The sequence below is a fragment of the Nesoenas mayeri genome, assembly GCF_963082525.1.
Source record: "Nesoenas mayeri genome assembly, chromosome: 1".
NCBI classification, from domain to species: domain Eukaryota; kingdom Metazoa; phylum Chordata; class Aves; order Columbiformes; family Columbidae; genus Nesoenas; species Nesoenas mayeri.
The window spans coordinates 140,679,745-140,702,151 of record NC_137541.1 but is presented as its reverse complement, the minus strand read 5'-3'; the positions used below and the strand labels follow the sequence as shown (position 1 = coordinate 140,702,151).

At 39.0% G+C, this 22,407-nt stretch overlaps 1 protein-coding gene across 1 annotated transcript in view; it reads left to right on the top strand.

Moving 5' to 3' along the window:
* GRAMD1C (GRAM domain containing 1C) overlaps nt 1-22,407 on the top strand; it is a gene marked incomplete at both ends in the record, with an annotated part of 55,480 nt that overhangs the window by 3,805 nt on the left and 29,268 nt on the right. Inside the window, 3 exon segments of the mRNA XM_080362084.1 lie at nt 15,276-15,360; nt 20,020-20,123; nt 21,905-22,000. Coding sequence (XP_080218210.1) covers nt 15,276-15,360; nt 20,020-20,123; nt 21,905-22,000 — 285 coding nt within the window.

Below are 22,407 nucleotides of genomic sequence, written 5' to 3'. Positions count from 1 at the left end.
TTATAGTGCTACTGTGTTCTTCTCATAGTAACACATGGCTGTAACTTCAGGGTAGTGGAATTCTTCAGTGCAGCTGCAGCCGCTAACAGGGTGTGAAGTATTCTCCAGTATGACTGAATGGTTGACTTCTGTCTATGATTTATAACTTCATGACCTCAGTATGTGTTTGAAGTTAGTATTTATCTGGTTCTGCAAATACGACCTTGCCACTGAAACAAAGGAATTGTGTAAATACTTGCCTTGTGTAAGATAGCGCTGTGGCTTGTAAAGAGCTATACCATTTACATTACTGATCGGTTTTCAAAACCTTTATCAGTACGGTTATAGGAGACCATGGTACCCATTTTCTCAGCCTCAAGGAGACTAAATTTAGAAGTAGCAAGAGGCAGGAAGTCACAAATTCAAGGCAAAAAATTAAGGCGTTCTAATTAAAACACAATGTCATTGGTATCTTTCTCTGCTCTTCTAGACAGAAAATGTGTTTTACTAACTTGCATGCTTGATGATCAGCTGCTGAGTATATAGACAAATTGCTGAAACTCCCTAAATACTGAGTCACAGTAGATGTCTAGGTGATAACACATAAGGCAGCATGTTACAGTGTGCGAAGTATGTGTCCCTAACGTTTTACAAAGGATGGTCTTGGTGTACTGTGGCAGGTGTGGATTTGTTATGCTCGTGCCAACTCTCAAGTCAGTAGAACTAGCAACAAGGCTAGCCTGTGGTAGCATCCAGGGATCAGCTTTGGTTGCCTGGGTTATTTGCTTTGAGAGGCTGCATGTTTTTGACAACTTTGGTTTGCTCCAAGGATTCATTTCTTCTAATATATGTACTCTTGCTTCTCTGATGATGGAAACCAAATGTGGATAGCAGAGCCTGACTGGTTTGACTTCAATTTTTCATGGATTTGAGTGGGAGTAGGCAGTTGTGCCATGCCTCTGGAAGTCAGGCCAGGTATCATGAATGCTCAGTAGGTGCTGTGAGCACATCATTAGCAGCAAACCTGGGCTGGGAGCCTCTGGCATATAATCTATTTCCTGACTATGGTGAACAGGGAGAAGAATTTGCAGGGAAGGAAGAAGAGAATCCTACTATCCATGACCTTTCCTAACTCTGAAAAAAAATAATAGTGCCACTAACTGCTGTTTTTAAGGTGGGTGTTTTTTTGGTTTGGTGGCGTGTTGTGCAGTTTTTCTTCTTCTTTTTTTTTTTTTTTTAATTATTATTATTTTTGGAGGGGTTTTTTTGTTTTTTTGAAGACTGTTCCCTGGAGGTGGACAAAGCTTGACTTTTATAACCTCACTGGAGGAAGAAAAAAGCTTACTTGCGGACTTAATCTCAGGCCTTTACCTCTTTATTGCAACCTATAAAGCTTGCATCTATTTTTGATTAAATGGTTCCAGTTTTGGCAACTGCAAATAGAAATGATGGCGGTCAAAGATGCTTTGGAAATTAAGTTGCATCTGGAAGCCCTATCTCAAGATTCTAAATTAACTTTTTATCCTCTTCATTCTGAAATATAATTCTATTTAATGTCCTTGGAAGAAGAAACCCATGAAAGTCTTAAGTGTTCTCCTGCTGTAATGAAGAAGGTAAAGGTGAATGAGGAAGCTAATGAAGAGGATCCTTACATCAAAAGTGAGGGTGTTCTGGGGACTCTAGTTTCTATTAATAAACAGTCAAAGAAAGTTCATATATGTCTACAGTAAGAAGAATGCCTATGGAAAGAAAGAACAAAAAAGTAAGTCTTTCCCTTGCAATGAAAAGGTAGGTGGAAAGAGTTGAAATCAAATGAGCATCTCTCAGAAAACTGCTTGTTTAAGAATTTGGAAATGAGGTGCCAAGGAGGTATTGGAAAGAAAATAATAAACAAGCTTAAAAAAGACAGTTTGATTGCAATGTAATGTCAGTTTTAGCAGTTGGTCGGTGAGAAGGAGGATGAAGATAGAAGCAAACAAATGATATGGTGAGGAGTTAAAATAAACCTTTTATTTCTTGTAAAACAACAAGTGAGGTTGCACAAGATTTGGAAGAAGACTTTTAATTTTGGCAAAGATGGATTTGGTTTCTATGAGGAAGAGCTAGTTTGTGGGAGTGTGTGAGAGTATGTATGCCAAGAATACGATAAACATACATGACTCACACCTGCACAGGAGGGATGCAGGTATACACTACAGGGGATAATTTATTGCAACACAGATTGCAACACAAATTGATGTACTTTAGGGCCCAATACTAGTAAGGGTTAGATGAAATATTTCTTGCATCTCTATTTGTCTGAATGTTCCTTCTACCTTTCTCTGAACACTCATGTTTGCTCTGGGAATAGTTTACTGGGCTTGTTAAATCAGCAACTATGTTTTGGCAGGCTGGTATTTAAGTCCCTCTGATAATTGCTTCATCTCCTCTGTGTTGTACACTTGGTGCATTACTTCTGAAGAAAGCTTTTCTTCTCATCTGTGCCTTCAAATGCTTGGGTTGTGAAGGAAAGACATTGTGGCCTGTGACACTGGAGACGGCTTTTTAGCTCCTTTTTATTTGCCAGTATGAAGCAGTCTGCTAAGAAGTATGAGCATTGGATAAATGCTGTATGTCTTTGAGACTTAACACTGTGGGTTTTTTTTTTTTTTGGAGATGGTATAACTTGAGTATATGTAGCTTTTGCTGTACTTGTAGTGCTGGTACATTGTTTGTTTACCTATCTGGAGTCTCTGGAATAGGTGCTTTTTTTTTTTTTTTTAGCCCTGTGATAGTAGTGACTATAGAGAAGCAAAATGTTAAAAAGAGAAGATAAACTGTAGTTCTGATTAGCCATTGAATATGGTTGATGAGTCTGAAGTGGTTTTGTCACTTATTTTCACCCTGGGAATCTCTTTATTGCTGTGGATGCAGCTCCAAACTGAGCACTGGGTAGGTCTGACTGCTGTCAAGTTTAAGCCTGTTCTGAACAGGCTTGCAGTTAGTTGTGCCTGGTCTAAATAAGCTCTCCTCAGCTGCAGCAGTGGGAAGTTCTATGTAATATGAATTATTATTACACACACCTAAATAATTGGTCTAAAATCTGCAGGTTAAGTTTAATAGATGAGGAAGAAAGTACTTCAGATTAATGTGGTTTACTTATTTTGTAAGTCACTGAGAGCAAAACCATCAGAAATGCACTATAGTTCGGAAAATCCGAGTTGGTTGAATGATAGTATCTGTTTAATGAGAGTGGAGTTCATAGCTTATGGAATGAAAACTTTAAAAGACAAATGTAAGACATGGAAATTAAGCTCTTTTTTTGGTCTTTGGCTTGCTTGCAGCTTTGCTTGGTATTTCTGCAAACAAGCAGTGGTGTAACATTGTCTTTTTCAAGTCTGCTACAGGTGAGCTACTTGCATCCCTTTAGAAGGAAAAAAGACAGGTTAACAAAACTCTACAGGATGTGATTGTTTGGTGATACATTTAATGAAGTCATTAGCAGCAGCTAAGAGTAGAAAATACTCCAGGAGATGTTTAAAAAAAAAAAAAAAAAAAAAAAAAAAAGAAACTACTTCTGAAATCTTTTGTCAAGTTTGAGATTATTTGGGATGTGTACTTACCTGTCCAAAACAAGAGCATTCTAGACAAGAGCATATGTCTTTTCTGCTATACTGCACCTCCCTAAAGCCTGTATGGAAATGGCGGATAAAGTCATTCAGGACTTAAGCTTGCTCATACAACTTCTCTTTCTGTTTTCAGCTATGCCTGCCTACCAGGACTTGAAATCACCCCTTTCTCAGAATGAGGGGAGGCATGTAATTATGAACTGTGGTGTGTATGCAGCTCTGATCAGCTCAAACTGATACAAGTTTCCCAATAGCTGACCCTTTGCATTCCATTTTTATATAAAGTTGAAGAAAAATTATGTATGGTCTGTCTTTGCTAAGAATCGTTCAATCAAATCTGGTGGCAGCTCTTAATATAGAAATGACTAAGAGTAAATTCTGCATTTCGTTTTTAAGGTAGAAAAGGGAGTCCTCAAATCAGATATTTCACAAGAAAAATAGTTTGGGGGCAATTGCTTGGTGACTGCTATTTTTCATGTAACTTCAAATGCAGTAGAACTACTTGTAGGCTTGGTGAGATGACTGGTGTAACTTATACCAACACAGTTCACTAGTTGGCTGCAGTCACTACTGCATTAACTAGGTAACTACTGTTATAGCTTGTCAAATATGCTACTACTGGTTTTCACTGTAGTCCCGATCCAAACTATTTATCATTCTGTGAGCTGCTGAAAAGCGAATGGCACAGATCAGTTATTACATCTGAAGTGCTAAGTGAAAGCGGAATGTATCTTCTGAGAAGTCTTCTCCCTCCGCCCCTTTCCAAATATCAAAATATGTCTTGCTATAATTTTTACTGCCAAGGGGATTGTTTGTTTCCTTCATGACCTTTTATCTGACCAGTATTTTGGGGGGCTGTTACTAAACTTAAATGCAGATCAGAGATACCAGAGTCCAGTTCTGGGAGAGTAAGGAAAGAAAAGTGCAATGGAGGTATGCTGTTCTTTTACTTCCGTATATAGCTAATTTTGTAGTAAGTAATCTTGGTTGCAGATAAGGAATATATGAATTCAGAAGTAGTGTCTTTTAGTTATTGTATTGTATGAGGTTATTGTTGTGTGTGTGTGTCCCCCAGTATGGATTTTTTTCCCCCTACTTAGTAGATAGATCAAATAAGTCTAAGGATAAGCAGTCTTAATTTTTGCATTATTTAGGCAGCCTGCAGTGAAAGATCAGGTGAAGGAACAGATGCTCTTAACAAATAACATTGGCTAATTGTTTTGCACATGTGCTGTAGGAAGAAATATGAGTCAGATGAAACTGCTGTTCAGAAAGGAATCTATTTTTTTATTCAAAAGGAAATCATCTTGAGCTTTTAATTGCAGTTGCATTATGTTAGCACACTTATGGCTGTTGGAACCTGGGCAATGTAGTTACAAGACTTGAAATTAAACTGGGAGTGGACAAATTATCTGAGCTAAAAGATAACTTGGTGTTGTGAGCATGACAAACTCATTTCAATTAAACAATGTTAAAATAGTAACTGCAGAGTTTGTACAAACACACTTGGTTTATTTGTATTAAGTTTCTGTTAGAACTTGATGTATTATAAGGTTTTGTTGTTTTGTTTTGTTTTTTTTTCCTAATCCTTTGACATCCTTAAACAAAAGAAAAAAGTAAGTTTGGGTGTAGTGGTTTCAGTGTTTGGTTTTTGTTTCTTTCCTTTTAGTAATTTTATCACCAAACCTTTTGATAAAATTGGTGAAAAAAAAAAAAATAATCAAATGCTGCATCTTTGAAGTCAGGAAAGTAGGTACAGATCCACTTTTATTTTTCTTAAAATGAAAAGGAGTTAGGCACTTAAGACACTTGTGATCCTTGCTTGTACTAGTGTCTTGATGAGGCAGTGTGAAATACAGGCCCTGGTAGAGGCATTATAGACATAATTTTACTACAAGGTCTAAAGAAGTTATTGCCAGCTATGGATGATATTGATGAGTATGCTGAGTAAATCTGAGATTAGAGCATCTTGCCTCTTGGAAGAGCTAAAAGCACTTTAGTTTCTGATCCAGAGTTGGGGAAGATGTTTTTCAATGGAGGTGTCTAGATCTCTTTAACTTCTTGCTTAGCTTTATTTAAAATTTAAATGTTTGTTTCAAACAAACTTAGGTATACTTGGCAGCAGTTATATAAATGATTCTCTTTGAAACTGAAATTATCAGCCTTCTTGCTAATTGCAAACTTCCAGACTCAGCTGTTTAATCAGCTGACATTGGTGTTATCTTATAAACAGGAAGTGCACTTGAATCACTTTATACTCCTGCTGCTTCTGAGGCTTGAGTCATATTGGTACCCAGGCTTTGGCAGGGTCTTTCTGAGATCAATTTGAGTCCTCTTACTGTCTTTCTCTTGGAAATAAATGGTCAATTAATGTTTTTCTGTATAGATTTGCCTCCCAATATCTTGATGCTCTTTCAGCACACAGAGATTCCCTGTGACGTATCCTAACTTTGCTCTGGAAAGGCAGAAGCGTTGCCTCGTTTTTCTGGTGAAACCAGTTCCTGCTGTTTACATATGTAGCTGATTTTGACAACAGATCTGCGTGCCATCTAAAGTGCCACCACCCACCTAAGGTGCACAGAGACAACTGCTTAATCCTAGCAAACAGCTGTGGCTGGGAAAGTGGCTGGGAAAATGGCCCCACTGTGTTCAATTATTTTCTCCTTTCCAGCATTTATATTTAACTGTGATTAAAATGCCTTGAAATGCATTTTTGTTTCTTCCTTCAGCTTCCTCGGTAGGGCTGTGCTAGGAGAGGGACCTCTTTTCCCTGCTGTTGGGCGAGTCATTAGCTGTATTTTCAGCCATATGCCCATATGATGGGATGTGTAGGAGGCTGGGCATTCAGTGAGCCACGTGGTTGCAGTACAGAGACACTGTCCTCTTTAGCTCTGAAACTGTATCTGTGTCGTGATAGCTTCTAGGGACCACCCAGTGTTCCAGCTGGCAATGGTGGGGTGGTGCCATGAAGCAAAGACGGGGCTCCACAGCTCCTCGCTGCTGTAGTGGCTCATGGTCTGTGACGGGTGAAGCTTATTTGTAGCCCACTGTTTCCGATTAAATCCTCCTCACTTCCAGAATGGCTCCCTGCACAGACAGCAGAGCCTGACTTCATATAGTTCCTCACAGAAATGCAGCAGACAGGTCCTAGGTAAGAGTCAAAAAGGGTTGGACAGCACAAAGAAAGCAGAATAGATGTGCTGTTCCCCTTCCAGAGCAGGCAGAGAGGTCTTCTGACAGGTATGCAGAGCCCTATATCCCTTGCTTCACTGTGTCTGTTCCTTGCTTATGAAGAACTGGGTTCTGGGCAGCAGGTGAGGGGTGGATAGTAGTATACTGATTTTAGCAGCTTGGATGTGCATGGAGCATGCCCTGATCTTCTCTACCTGCTCAGACTGAGGAGGTCTCTTAGCAAGGGTTTGACTTACAAAGAGGCCACGTCTTCTTCAAAAGTAGATCTGGGTCCACACTGAGTTACCAGGTGTAGGTGTACTCTGTCTTTAAGAGTGGTGCACAGTCGGTGCATGGGGTGTTGCCTTCAGTGATGCAGAGAAGAGGAGTAGTGGGCATTGAGTGCTCCTTTCCAAGCTGGTGTTTCTCTGGTGATGGTACTTCCCTCTTCCTTTCCTTTTGGGACTTTTGTGGACTTGAAATGACCTATGTGACTGCAGTCTGCCTCCCAAAATCCATTTAGAGGATAGTGATTTTAGATTGGAGCTGGGCAGCTCTATTCCCCACCCACCTCTAAGTTTTCTTTGACCACTTGCTGCAGCATTGGTGTGCATGTTTTGCAAGGCTAGTGTGTTTCAGCCCGTTTTCCAAGCTGGCATGCTAGTGAGCTCAGCTGGATCGTGTCCAGCACCGGCTCTGAGCGAGTGGGTGAGAGAAGGAGCTGCCGTAGAGGCTGCTGGAGTATTGGCCAAGGATTTGCATGAGTTTGAACAGACTGCAGGCAGCTAGAGGAGGAGGCGTGTGTAGGGGGTGTGTGTCTTCTGACTCTGTTAGCTTCACGCCTCAGTTTTATTTCTGAAATGGAGCATATGCTTAGCTCTTCACTGTACATGTCAAACTTGAGATTTTTGTATTCAAATCAAAGTTGTTACAAAGTACATTGGCTTCACGAACAAAAATGCTTTAGAATGCTTATTTGCAGTAAGGAAGTACTGAATACTACACAGCAATTGCTTCAGAATAATACTACTACAAAGCAATTGCTTTAGAATATGCAGGGGATGTTCTCAATCCAAGCTACATTTTTTACTTTTTTCAGAGAAAAGTCTATAATACTACAAATGACAAGAGGCTTTCTTATCATTGATAAGAAGGTTATGAGCTTGTTTCCCAAGGACCTTGCTGGAATAGCTTCAGCTGAACCCTGTTTCAGTGAAATGTAAGGCTTATGAAACTGAGCTAATTCTTTTCGGTACTCATTTTTTAAACTGAAATACTTTGTTACAAAAGTTTTCTAGATCTTTTCTACTATTTTTTTTTCTTAAAAAAAACATTAAAAAAAGCCAAAACCAAAACAACCTACACACTAACCAGACAAACCAAAACAAAAAAGCTTTAACTGGTTGTGCAACTTTAAGTTCTCAAAATAAATACCTTTACATCTCTCATCTTTTAAACATAAAGTCAGAATTTTCTTTCTGCTTGGGAAGGACACCAAATTTTAAAATTATTCACAAAAGTTGTACTTTTGTTCTATTTCTAATTATATAACCTAATATTAGCAGCACAGTTTCCACTATTTCATATGATGCTAAATTTTCTTGTCTGTCAAAATCATAATTGCAACAACTTTCTTTGTGGATTTTGTAGGATGTTTCCCAAACTGTGCTCCAATATGACTTAATATTTGTACTTACATAGGCAAAGATATGAGACCTCAAGTATGAGACCTCTCAGAAGGATGAGGTGGCTGGTGAGGTGCATGAGATGCTGAGGCCTTTTTGTGAATGGAATTGCAGTCCAGCTGAGTTCACGTCACACTGTGGGGTAAACAGTTGTGATGCAGGTCTCTTGGTCAGTAGTCAACCAGAGCTGCTTTTCAGAAAAGCAGAATCTTATGTGTCAGGTCAATGATGGCTTGGTGAGGCTGATGTCTGCAGTGGAGCTGGTGAAGGCTGGACTACTGTTGAGGAGCTCTAGGACACAGTGCTTTTAATGCACTAGACCAAGTCTTTAAAATAAATAGGAGTACCCTCACTTTCAGAGGTACCTAATTCAATCAGTTTCACGACACTGGGAGTTAGATACTTTGTAAGTGGGTACCCAATATTTCAGAAGCTCTCCATAATGAAATAGTTCTGAGAGTTTCTTCCTACATGGATTTTTTTGAAGCTTTCAGTGTTAGTGGTAAATGATAGTCTGTCTAACATTTTTAGTGTGCATATCCATGCATCTATGAGAACTAGTTTATGGTAATGCTCAATTTGGGGGGCACTAGGAACTCTGTCATTAGCCTTGTTTATGGGATCTTACAGGATGTAAAACAAAACCAACAAAAAAACAACCAATCAAACCTCTAGAAAATACAGTAGCTTGACTATTTGCTCATGACCTGTATTTTAATATTCCTTCCTTGAAACTTTACATGCTGTGTTTCCAACAGAAGAAAGACATAGTTGCACCAAAAAGCTTACCGGGTGCGGCTCTGCCTGTACACAGATGCGCCTAAAGGAGAACTGCCATTGGTTTGTTTCCTGCTCAGTCACTAGGAAATGTTAAAATCTGTTTCTCCTTCAGCCTCTGCAATTAAGAGGGGGGCTGGGCCACGGGGATGTAATGACCTTAGTGCACAGCCCTGTGCATCCCTGTGGCTCAATGGAAGAGTGCCCTGTGCTTATGAGACTCCACTCTCCAGAGAAGTTAAGGGTTAATGAAGAAGAGCATATAATGAATGTAAGTAAAATAGTCCTGGCTCCTTAAACTCATCCCCCTCCCACTGCGGCTATGAGGTTGTTTCCATTTCCTTGAGAGCTTTCCAAAAGCAGGCTCCTAGGGAATAAAATGGCTGAGCCAACCCTGGCAAGAGTCGCTTGTTCTTCTTTCTTTTTTGTATTGCTTGACATGCCTTGTATGACCTATGAATTAAATACCACCATGTGGATAATCAGGTGTTATCAACTAGCTCCTTATTTAAAAAACAAAACAAAACAGACGTGGACACTTTGTACACATCCAGTCCCAAAGTGCACAGTGTACTGTACACAGCACAGTAAGTCACCCTAAGTAAGGTGCTGTTGCTTTTCAGGTTCTGTGAGTGACTCTTTCCAGGTGCAAGTTTAGTGGTTTTGTGCTTCAAAAGAAAGAAAAGAACATTATGTTACTGTTAGCAAAGCTTATGAGTACTCAATAATTAAAAGTTTTTTCTAACTGAATTTTTTTCTGTGATTCTGTCAAGAAATGGTTAGTGAACTAGATCACTGTAACGGAGTGGATACAGAGTGTTTGTTGGTGACAGGGTAAACAGAGAACAAGTCTGACACTTTCAAAATACATCCTTGTGCTTGTTTTCAGAAGAAATGGAAAGCTGTGCCCTAGAACTGTGAAAAGGGAGACTGGTAGTCATGTGAACATGAGCTTCCACTGTGATTCCATGCCTTAAAGCAAATGTGAGTCAGATTTATGTGTGTTTGTAGTGACTCCTGCAAAGCTACACCCAGCTCTCAACAGCACATTGAAAATAGGAGGGCATTCAGGAGAGCCATGAGAGTGAATCTGGAAAAATATTTTTGCTGACAGACTTGAGAAACTTAATTCCTACCCCAATAGAAAATACAGGGTAACTTGCTCACAATCTGAAAATAATTCACAAAATGAATGTAAGATTAACAAACAGACCACTAGAAGATTTGTCTGTTAGGAATAACTTTTAATTTAAGAAGGTAAAGCATTTTTTTTAATTTCCCAATTCGGTCATTGCTGCTCTGGTTTGAAAGTGGAAGCTAACCTGTGTGATAGCCGTGGCTTGTATGTTATAGATTAGATTGGACGGTCATAATGAACTTTTCTGGACTGAAGGAATGGCTGCCATGGGCTGAACATTTCTCTGATGGAAAGGTTTGTCAGACTTGTCACACTTTACAGGTAGCCTCAGTAGAGAGACCATCTTCTCAAAGTGCCATGGGAGTTGCTCTTGTGTTTGTGGATAAGTCTGCCTGAATCTGTTCTGGAGTATGTGAAGTCTGAAGTTTGCTACATGAGGCTTTTGTTCAGGGCTGTTAACTTAGCTCTTTCCTAGCCTAGTGAGGCTTTAGACTCTTTGAAAATTGAGTGTCTGTTTTGGTTTTCTGTTTTTGTGTGTGGTGGGGTGTTTTTTCCCTTTTTTTTTTTTTTTTTGTTTTCATTTCTCCCTTACCACATAAGTTTCAAGAATACTTGTAGTCTAAAGTAGTCTTTTCGTATAAAATTGACTTTAGATGAATGTGAAGAGGGCAGAAAAAAATGCATTCTTCACTAGAAATGCAATCTTTTTTTGCCAGGATATTTAATGTTTGTTTAAATGTGCTAGTGTATTATTAAAAAGTATTTTAACTCTCAACTCACTAATATCTCCAAATTTGTTTTCGACCATGTCTAGGAACTTCATAGGAAAGTAGAGGTCAAGCTCTTCTGTCTTTGTGGAATAGCACATCAGGTGGTCTTTAAGTGGGATGTAGAGATAGTGGCATGGATTTGCTTGCCTTGTAGACAAAGGAGCAAAACCATGAGTCTAATTTGCCATATTTTGATGGTTAAGTGAGGATTCTGAACGTAAAAAGGGGAGTAGGTTGGGCAGCTTGCTTATAGGCTTGTTTGATTCTGAGGCCCCACTTGTTTGGTGGTAACTGATACAGAGACTGAAGTTCAGTGAGAGGCTTGTGTATATCTCTTAAAATGAGATAATATCAGAGCTGTATTACTCTAGTGATGAGGTCAACTTATGTGCACTCTCAGCTGTTTGTTTTCGTAGCTGCATGTCAAAACTATAGAATGCAAATTATCAAGTAACCTGTGGGTTTTGTGGTGCCTCAAAACATGGGGAAAGCACTAACAAAGCAAATGCAAAATTATTATGGTCGTTAGCAAATGTTAAAAAACGTACACACTCTTCTGCTGAGGTTGATTGACTATTTGCATGCTTAGTGATATGTGCAATCAAATAATTTCCTAATGATTAGCATTTTGATGTACTCCTGGGAGAAGGTGTAGCTTAACTTTCCTCTGCAGTTTGCTAAATGGCTCAAATTATTTGCAGTGTCCACACTTTGAAGATGTAAATGTGAAGGGAAGCTGTGTTTCATCAGGCTTCTATCATATAAATAACTCAGCTTAGCCTTATTTAGGTTAACTTTTTTATTTTGGAACATGACTTTATATAGTTGGACTCTGGTCCATTTCTAAACAAGGTATGAGAATCACGTGGTTATTTGTCTTCAAGTAGTACCTGGTTCTTACATAACGATTCTGTGAAACTTTCTGGATGACACTGAAGTTTTTCTGCTTATGCTATTTTACAGATTTCTGGTATATTCTGTGGCTTCAGATAAAGAATGCTAATATGTTGTTGGCTGGACTTAATAGTTTTCTTGGTGATTAAATATAGCATACCCATAAATGCCTAAGATTATCCTCAGGCAAAGCATTTGCCTGTTGACTTATAATTAAACTTAGAAATATGCATGTGCTAAAAATGAGTTACTGTTTTCATCTCTTAAATGACATTCTACAGCCTAATTTATGCCTTCCTTCTTTTAATATTTGGTGGTGAGTTTTGTAACCCGTAAGTGTGTCAACTTGCCTCAAATGCTGCCACATCTTGGGTATCATAACAGTGATTATGAGAGATGCTGTATTCAGACGAATGGAAATGTCTCATTTTCTTCACTTTAAAGAAATTGATAGTGCCAGTAGTGTTAGAATTGCCCTGGTTGTTTCCCAAGTCCCTTGAGTGATCTCTTGATCATCAAGCCACACACTGAATACAAAATAGCTGCAGATTTAAGTGACCTAGTTTTCATACAAAGTAAGGAAGAGATAAGGTTAAAAACTTTCAGTATGCTTACTTTTTTCTACTGATTAGATAAGAATTCAGAGCAGCAGAGCAGGCTCTCCATAAATGTCCTAAGACCTCAGTAGAAATCTACAATTAATAAGAGGATTTCTTGTAGCCTGTTAGTCACTCATGACAAAGAACACTTTTAAATGCCAGCAAGGGTTTCTCAGACAAGCTATAGCAGGTTTTATGCTTAGAAAAGTTCAATTTCTGAGTAAAACTCAAAATATCTTGAGTCTTGATTTGTGGAACTGTTGAACTGGCTGATTCAGGCCCTAATATAAATGTGTCTGTGATACTGTAATATTCTTATTTTCCTCTTCCTGATTCCTTTTGTCTTATAACCACAAAAATGCTAACTTCAGTGTAGCTCTTATCTTTTGTATACAGTATGTTTGAGAAACTACTTCTTTCCTTAAAAGCATGACTTCTTAAATCTTGGGGTTTGTACATCAAACTGTGAACTTTCTTCTGCTCTCATGGCAGACCAGGTCGTTTTTCTCCTTGTATGTTAGCATTGTCATCACAAGCTGAGACTTCAGTCAATTGAGGTATGATTGCATAAACTGTAGGGTCTCTGGAACTACTGGTGGAAACTTCACAGATCTGAAGTAACTTTTAATTTTTCCTATCCCCCTTTCCAGAGTAATTGCAAAGAACTCAATTTCTTCCAAGTGGTACAGTCATTTGATACCTGTTTCAGATGATCAATTAGTAGTATGCATTTTGGGGCATGATATGGCAGGGACAAGAAACCATAGCCTATCTACAGTAGTAGATGACATCCTCTCCAAGAATGTTGTTTTCATAAGCTCAGAAATAGCTGAAATATAACTGGAAGCATACAGCTTAGAGGACATGTCTAATATGTTGCTTTGATAGTTGCACCTAAAGCTTTCATGCTTACTTTTCTCAGAAGGGAAGAGGTGGATGTATTTTTTGTCTCCCTCCCTCACTGACTGTTTGCATTGCAATGCTCAGAATATTAGTGGGTGGCAAACATGTACTCACTAGTGGTCAGACATAAAGACTTTATTTTATTGGTGGTAATAGAAGGTAACATTAACTTTTTGGGGTTTTTTTTAAAGCTGAACTGTGTCAGGGTGACTTCACTCTCACCTGTGTTATATGCACTTACAACTGACCTCAAAGTAGCACTTCTGTTCTTGTGGCCAAAGAGCTTGATTTTCAAGTATAGGCAGATGACTGACCATCATAAAATGTGTGTAGAGTAGTGTTCAGGGAACTTTTGAACTGTGAGAAGTGGGAATCTCTTCTGTGGGAAATAGCAAAATATAGGAATCTTGATGAGGTGGCATCACTCTTTGTGCTCGTTTATTAAAAGACCCTCAAGCTGAAAATAAGTCTGTCTTTGTTCTGGGATTGTTTTGACAACAAACACAGACATAATGAAAGGATAGTGACCAACTAACATGTTGCAGGAGTGTGCTAAAACTGGGTGGGTTTTTTTAGGTAATGTGCTTCAAGGTCCTAGAGTCAAAAGGGGTTCTTTGACTCCTTTCTTCTTTCTCCCCCCACCCAAAATGTAAATAGCCACTAATCTTATGGTAGACATGGGTTTAATGGTGAATGTTAAGTTTTGGAGTAAAGGGGTACTCAAGGAGAGAGCAGCAGCCATGTTTAAGGTCTTTACAAAACTTATACTATAAAAGCCTCTTTTACACCTTTTTCACCTTTTTTTTTTTTTTAAATTTTATTTATACCTGGTTTTGGTAACGCTTGAAAGTGACTTCTTCCTCTATTAGCTATAGTCCAGCTAAGTCATTGCCTTATACAGCATTTAGATAGGATGGCCCCTAAAATAAGTGGCCAACATCTGTTAAGAAAAAAATATAGCCTTGTTATTACTGCAAGGTGAAAAATAGGGATTTTATAGCATAATTGCTTATGCTGAAGGTCTTTATTTGAATGGGAGCAGGGGTATTCATTTATAAGAATGAATTAAAGTCCATCAGGATTAATCTTCTTTGGTGTGAGTTTACCACTCAATTTGAATCTTAAATGAACCATAAACAGTGATATTTTTAAATAAAGAGTGAAATGCAGAACACGTCAGGAAATCAAGAGGTGATGGTGGTGCTGCTATTTATGTTTCCTGGAAGAAACTTTGGCCTTTATTCCTACAGGTCTAATTATAGTAACTGAGGGGAAAAAAATCCATTGCATTGTAATATTCCTGAAATGATACTTCAGTTAGAAATAGGTATTTTAGGTTGCGTCCTTTTGTCCAGCTAGTGGTCTGCAGGAGGGCTTGATCTGCTTTGTCACCTTCTATGTTGTGGCCTTCCTGCCTCTTCCTTTAGTCTGCGCTAGAAGCCTTAGGCCTGAAAGGGGCTCTTGTGTCTATGAGTGGAGCAGGTTGCCATCATATAGCTGCAATGCCTTGTAATTGGCATCTGGCCTGATACAGGGAATAACTTTGTTCATGCTGCCCTGAATACTAGAAGCACACTCTTACATAAGCAAGGATAAAGTTACAGTGATGATCACATTTAGATACCAGTTATTCTTTATTGCTCTTTTGATGTTCATTTGTTCTTCAAGATAAAATTACACATCCAGTATGAAGACAGTTGATGGCTGAAAATAAATCTGTTTGCTTAACCTTCTACCATTCTTCGTTGCAGCTCTCAAGTTCTACTTACAAATATAGGAGTGAGGAATTCAAGAGACAGTTTTCTCATCTGCCAGAATCGGAGAGACTCATAGTAGGTAAGATGTAGGGCTAGGGTGGTGGATTTTTTTTTTTTGTGGTGTTTTTTTTGTTGTTGTTGTTTGTTGTTTTTTTGGGTTTGTTTTTTTGTTTTTTGGTTTTTTTAATGGTGAATTCTAACTACAGCTGATACCTTCCTATTCTCTTGCCTCTGACCTAGCATCAAATACCTTCAGGAAAGTCAGGTCCATACTCTGCTCCTGTACTGCCTGGTCTGTGAAAAAAAGACAGATTTCTTTTGGGGGTTGAGAAGTGAAGGAGAGGATACAGGATGGGAGCCTCTTAATATCTTTTGCTGCCACTACTTCTTAGTGTGTTTTTAGATAAAACCCTACCTGGCAGCAGCAGAGACGCCACCGACAGCTGTTAGCTGACAAGCAGGAAAGGTCACCATGCAGGGCCAGGGTGAGCACTGAGCACATAAACTCAACATACGTGTATTGATGGGCTTGTGCAATGCAAGTGTGAGAACAGAGGCAGAGTTAAATCCTGAGAGCATCAAATTTATGTTCTTTCCAGTGTAAACAACCAACTTGGTGTACCTCTTGCAATGGCATAACCACTTATTTTCTATCCTGCGGGTGTCTGAGTCCTCTCTTTTACTTTAAAGAGGCAACTAGTTATGACTGAGTCAGTTACCACAGATGTTGGTGCAGGAGGGAATGATTCCACAGTTGTAATGGTTTGGTAATTGGCTACAAAAGTAAGAGGTGTTTCTTCAGTGACTCCATTAAGTTGATCATCCTTAGCAGAAGCTTCTCCCTTTCTCCCTGGAACTAAGCCTAGACCCTTGCCGTAGGCACCTTGATTAATGTGACTTCTGGGGCTGAGTAACACAGTGGGTGTTGGTAATCTAAAAGACTCTTTTCAGAGACAATGCTGGCTGTGTAGTATGAGGACACAAAACTCAGTATTTAAGTTTGTCATTCCCATCAGCTATCATAGGAGATCATTGAAAAACACAAACTAATCTTCATTTTTATCCTGACTTATAGTGCAGTGCACTTGGATAGATTTGTCAACATGCTATACTGAGGGTAGATAAAAAGGTTTTATGCCCCATACTGGTTTGTGCAGTGGTAGTTACTGCCCAGGCTAGTGCTGACCATGAAGTATGTTATCTGGTGCTGTGCTGTGTGAATCTGATAGTTCTGTGTTTGTTCATGCCTTGAGCAGTGGTTTTTCACAGCCCAGCGTACCAGCTTAGCTTATCCATAGGCTGATGACATGAGTGCAGGCATAGAAGTAATGCTCAGCTGGAAGAGCAGTGGTGGTGAGAAGTGCATGAGATGGGAGGGGACAGAAGCAGGTGGCAGAGAATATCAAACTGTGGTGCATAACTTCTTGGCACTGAAATGTTCCTTTTGAGCTCTGACTCCATTTTGCCCCACTGCAAAATCCAAATAAGAGAAGCATATAACCCTATCTTATTTGCATGTGGTGATGAGCCTTATACCCTCTTTTATCACTTGCTTTGCAGGTAGGCCTGCCTGCGCTGCCTGAGCATTGTGTAACAAATACACTGTCCAAGAACTGGATGTTGTTTTTATACGAAAGTGGCATTGTGACTGTTTAAAGTTCACCTCTCATCTTATATAACCTTTCAGGAAGTGAATAGTAAGAGCCTGTCAGTATATGCTTGCAGCATGTTAAGTTCTTTCCAGGTTAATGGAAGAGAAGTTAGAGCTTTCACTTGCACAGAAACAGTTAAATCCCGGTGTCCTTTTCCAGCTGCAGAAGAAGGCAGTTATCCTCTGAAATGCCTTCTGCATTTTTAAAATACTTAAGTTCAGTACAGAAGTAAAACAGAACAAAAGGATATTACTTCAAAGCGTTGTTTTGATGTTTTTCCCTTACACATGATTGATGTTGAAAGCCACTGAGCAAGCTCTGAAGCACAGTTTTGATGAACAGACTGCCTAGGACTTGGAGAAAGATTTAGTGATGGATTAATCTCAACAATGTAGCACCTGCTCCTTTGTAAGCTAAGTCATTATTTATATACATATTTTTTTTACTCTATAAAAACCAGTGCTCCTTTGGAAGGACTTTTTGCATCCTCCAAGCAAAGAGCTTTTCCTTTGCTTGATGCAGGGAAGCTTATCACAGGCTCTACAGTGCTCAAAGAAGCAATTACTTGCTGCTGTTCATCAAAAAGCTGTAACTGCTCCAGTTGTTAACTTGGCTATTAAAAAAAAGCTACTATTCCACTGTAATGAGCACAGTATATAAAGATTATAGGAAATAGAAATCTTTTCTTATAATGAAAGAACAATTGCTTAGGCTTTCAAATTGGGAGTTTAAAGGAGTGCCACTAACTTTAATTTGTCTGAAAATGTTGTTTACAAGCAGCATCTTAGGTTACTGGATCTGAAAACTTAGAAGGAGAAATGCTAATCTCTGCCTTTGTTTTGATATTCTCTTTTGTGTGGGTGGGTCATGGTGGTGTTGCTCATCATTTGCCCAGTACTCCAGTATTTATAAATTTGAATCCTTCTCTCTCTCCCAAACATGAAAGTTGAATGCAGGCTTCTTGGTGTGAAAAATGCAGTTGTGATTCCTGCTAAGATGTTTAATGTTTACAGGTATAACCAAATGAGGCACGGACTCTGAACCTGGAGAAAGGGAAAGGTGGTTAAGTTCTATGTAAAAAGTTATGAAACTTGTTTAGGAAGTTATATTGATAGAGGGAACTAACACTTTAAGGGTTAAGCAACTATATAATAAGGGCCTACTAACAAGCTAACATTTTAAACCACATTATTAATATCTAGTTTAGAGCTGTATGTAACTAATTGTGCTAAAAAAAGCAGGACTTCATTAAATGCCGAGATAAGAAATTCTACAGCACCAGCTGCAACCTTGAGGAGACAAGATAGCCAAGATTTACAGCAAAAAGGGGGCGCCAGTCTGGTTTCAGTTGGTTTGGTAGCTTGGGTTCCAGCCAGTTCCTCCTAATGAGCCAAAGGTAAAAAGTCCACTGTGACGAAGCTGAAGGAGCCTTCATCCAAAGACCCCTAAAGACCCTTCCTCAAATTCACCAAGTGACATTGCGCAGGCGCAACAGGGGAGGGTCAAGGAGGGGAATATGTAAATGGTTATCTGAGACTCATTTTCATAAAAAGCGGGAAAGGTCATGAATATGTATAGGCGTTTCTGGGGTCATTATGAATATGTAATACCATACTGTATTTAAGCACACTTCTTATTGTTAAAAGTGTGCGTGTTGGGCGGAGCGAATCCCCCGCGCACCCAGCGCTGTTTTGCTTATGCTCTAATGAACACGTTTTTACGGAACACAAGGAAATGGATTAAACGTTGTTTATCCATAGAAAAAGCGTAAGTTATTTATTTCATTGGTAATGCTTTCCTCAAGTCCTTAACCTCAAACTCTTGCTGCTTTCCTTCTCCCTGCTCTCCCAGCATTTTGGTATCTGACTTCTCTTTAAACATGCATTTACAGCTTATTTGTTTTGATTTCTTTTAGTTCATGTAATTTCATTTGCAGTCATGTCTCCAAGGACTTGTATACATGCCTCATTGATTGTTGCAATAAACTTAATTTCCACTTGATTATTTGAGGGGAAAACCCAAGAGAATTTTAAAAATAATAAAAAATTCTGCAGATGCAGGCCTGCCTTGAAGTTAGGATGGTGAGGGACTTTTGAACCTCTTGGTACTTGAACAAGAACTGTATTGGTGATCTTGTACGTAAAATCAAAGTTCTGGCTCAGACAATACCAGGTACAAAGCTTTTCAAAATAACAAAACACTTCGATATTTCTGAAGCTAAAATCATTACTATACTGTATGAATAGGTGCCTCCTGGGTATTTTCTATACATAAAGTTACGTTCTTTAGGTTGGTGTTTCCAAAAGGGGTCTGTCTTTCTTTCTAGCAGTAGTACTTCTGAAAATTCCTTTTGATTGAATATTCAAGCTTTGAAATTATGGAAGTTCCCTCAAAGAGGTTTTTATGAAGTGTAACCAAATAATCTGCTCTTGTTCTTAATTAGCAGGTATCTGATGATGGGTAATTGCATTCTAGATGAAATATGTTTGTCAGTTGGGATGTTTCAGCCAGAGGCAGTATCATAATAAAAATGACATTCAGTTTCTGAAACTATGCTATGCCTGAAGAACTGGATAGCTTCAAGGTGCCATTTAGTGTCTCAGTCTGCAGGTACTTTTAGCTAGTGATAAGACCTGTTTAGTGGAAAATTCTTACTGCAGCATATGAACTACTGTTATGTAAGAGTTGACAGTATAATCTGTTATGGTATAAAACATTTGTGTATTCTGTAGTTTGGGTGCTTTGAAATTTGACTTATGAATACTTCTCCCATCTACTCCTGATCTTGCCTGATACCTCTTCTCTGAAAATATGGGTAATGCACAAGGGGTTGATATAGGAAGTGCTGTCCTCACACAGATGTTTCCATCAGCTCTGGCACTGGGGAGTTCCCAGAACAGTGGTCTGGGTTGGATGCAACCCAGTACAAGTCTGCCTTCACAGACTTGAAGACTGAAAGAAATGTGTGTTTGGTTTTGTTTGTTTGTATTTTGTTTTTTTGATTTGTGTTCTCATTTTAAGTTAACAGGTTTGGGTCAACTGAGCTGCAATAAGTAATTAAACTTGCCCTTGCTCTCTATACATAGATTATGCCTGTGCACTCCAGAAGGATATTCTGCTGCAAGGACGTTTGTATCTCTCTGAAAACTGGCTCTGTTTCCACAGCAACATTTTCCGATGGGAGACCACAGTAAGATCTCTTAGCTCAATTGGATTCCGCTTATTTTTTGTCCTGGACTATCAGGATATGAGAGTCCCTCAAACAAATTCTGCCCTATCAATCTCATGCTAGTAACTTTGCACTGAAAAGAATGAGCCTGCATCCCTGGTGGAAATGCAGATCTGTTGCTCTGTAAAATGTGAGTAGCACTGGAGACATCTGAACGCTGAAGTAAGCCTGCTCAGTCAGTCATTCAGCATAGGAAGGAGGTCAGGAGTTACACTGAAGCTTATCCTTTACATTTCTGCATAATGGTTGGCCTCTCCTTGCCATGGAGAGTTGCTCTATAAAGGATTGTACCATATAATGTTCTCCCATAAGAGCAGGAGCATGATACAGTATATGGTGTTGCCCTGTTCAAAAACTCTCCAATATTGAACCCTGACTTGGTTTAGTCTTGCATGTAAATATCAGCATCTAAGAAGAGCTGAAAAGAATATATAAATGACCTCTGCAAGTTCTCATGTTGTGGTCTATAGCTTTTGAACAGTATGAGCAAAAGTAGATATTGGTGACATGTTGGCCCTCCATTTCTGTCAAATTAGATGAATGAGTTTAAATTTTTGATTCGAGCAGTTGTTGCATCTGCCCTAGAAATAGCATGAGGCAATGAATGGGAGAGGGAAGGTAACCTACTTAATAGGTAATGGAGATGTGTCAAAATGTTCTGCAGCTGTGATACTGCTCAAACCTTAAGTTAATCTCTTAAATTCTTTGTCATGTGCTCTGAAGTTCACAGGACAGACAACAAATAGCTCATGTTCTTTAGACAAAGGCAGGGTGTAGAAATGCTTTAACTGAAAACTGAGCTTAATTTCATCAGATGGATTTGATGATTGAATGTTTCTTGTAGAGATGAGATTTAAAAAAATACACCCTTGAATATATAAACTGTGCAAAGACTGATTTCTTTTTTTTCAGCCTAAACAGCATATGTCCTGGTAGCTTGTTCCTGCTTGTCCAGCAGAGTGACATCTTGAGCAAAATGTTAAGGCAATCTGAGCTCATCAGTTACAATGGTAGAGCCAAGTTTTGGGATCTCCTTAGCAGGCTATCTTGATACAGACAGAGAGAGTAAGTGGAGGACCTTCCACACTCACAGGACAAAGCAAGATCCAACTAGATGTTCTTTCTTTCTCTAAGCTGACCAGCAGCACAGCCTTATCTTCAGGGAAAGGAGCAAGTCTGAATGGAAATGGGTCATTGCAGCCAGTCACACCATACTCTTCTAAACAGGAATGTTCCAAGAACTAATATGCAAGGCAAATGCACCTAAGTAGGAAGATTTCCTTGCAATATATGGATTGCAAATAAACCTTTGTGAAAATGGACTAGATTGCAAACTTTTGAGAGATGGCATAGCCAAGATAGTCTGTTATCTGATCTCTGTCCTGTCTTATGTATAGTGTACCAGCTGGGACCGGCTTTCAGATCTGTGGTTTATATGAGGTTGGGATTGTGCCCTTAATCCTAAAGTGTTGCTGGAGGAGCGCAAGGGAAGAAGAGTAAGCTACTTGCTTCCCTGATCCTAGTGTGAAAGAAAAGGTTACTCTTAAGTCGTCTTAACTTGCTTCTACTTTGGAATGTTTGCTGTTAAGGTTAGCAAGTAGAGACAGTAATTGCCTTTTTGATCTCAACTGAATTGCATCCCAGGGTTTGGGGTTAGAGTTCCTATTGCTTGCTCTGTGATTTTGTAGATTTTTAGTCTTAACAGTTATTTTTAATATGTCTTAAAATCTTTTTCTACATAGATTTCTATTGCCTTGAAGGATATCACTTTCATGACAAAGGAGAAGACTGCTCGACTTATTCCAAATGCCATACAAATAGCAACAAAAGGAGAGAAGGTGAAAACCTGTATTTAAATGTTGGGGGGGGTTTGTTTGTGTGGTTTTTTGTGGTTTTTTTTTGTTGTTGTTTTTGTAGTTGTTTGTTTTGGGGTTTGTTTGTGGTGGGGTTTTTTTTGTTTTTTTGTTTTTTTGTTTGTTTTGTTTTGTGGGGGGTTTGGTGGTTTTTTTGTTTGTTAGTTTGGTTTGGTGTTGTGGGGTTTTGTGTTGTGTTGGGTTTTTTTTAATGATAATGTCTGGGACACAGAGCACTTGTAGTTTTAGGTTTGTATAAGCAACTTCCCTGTCAAACCTTTAAGTGTGATTAGGATTAGAAGATGCATTTGGTGTTTTGGTCCCTCTGCATGTTGGCTCGACAGTTGATCTTTAGTGGCAGAATCCTCTAGTAGTGTTGATGCAGTAATGAG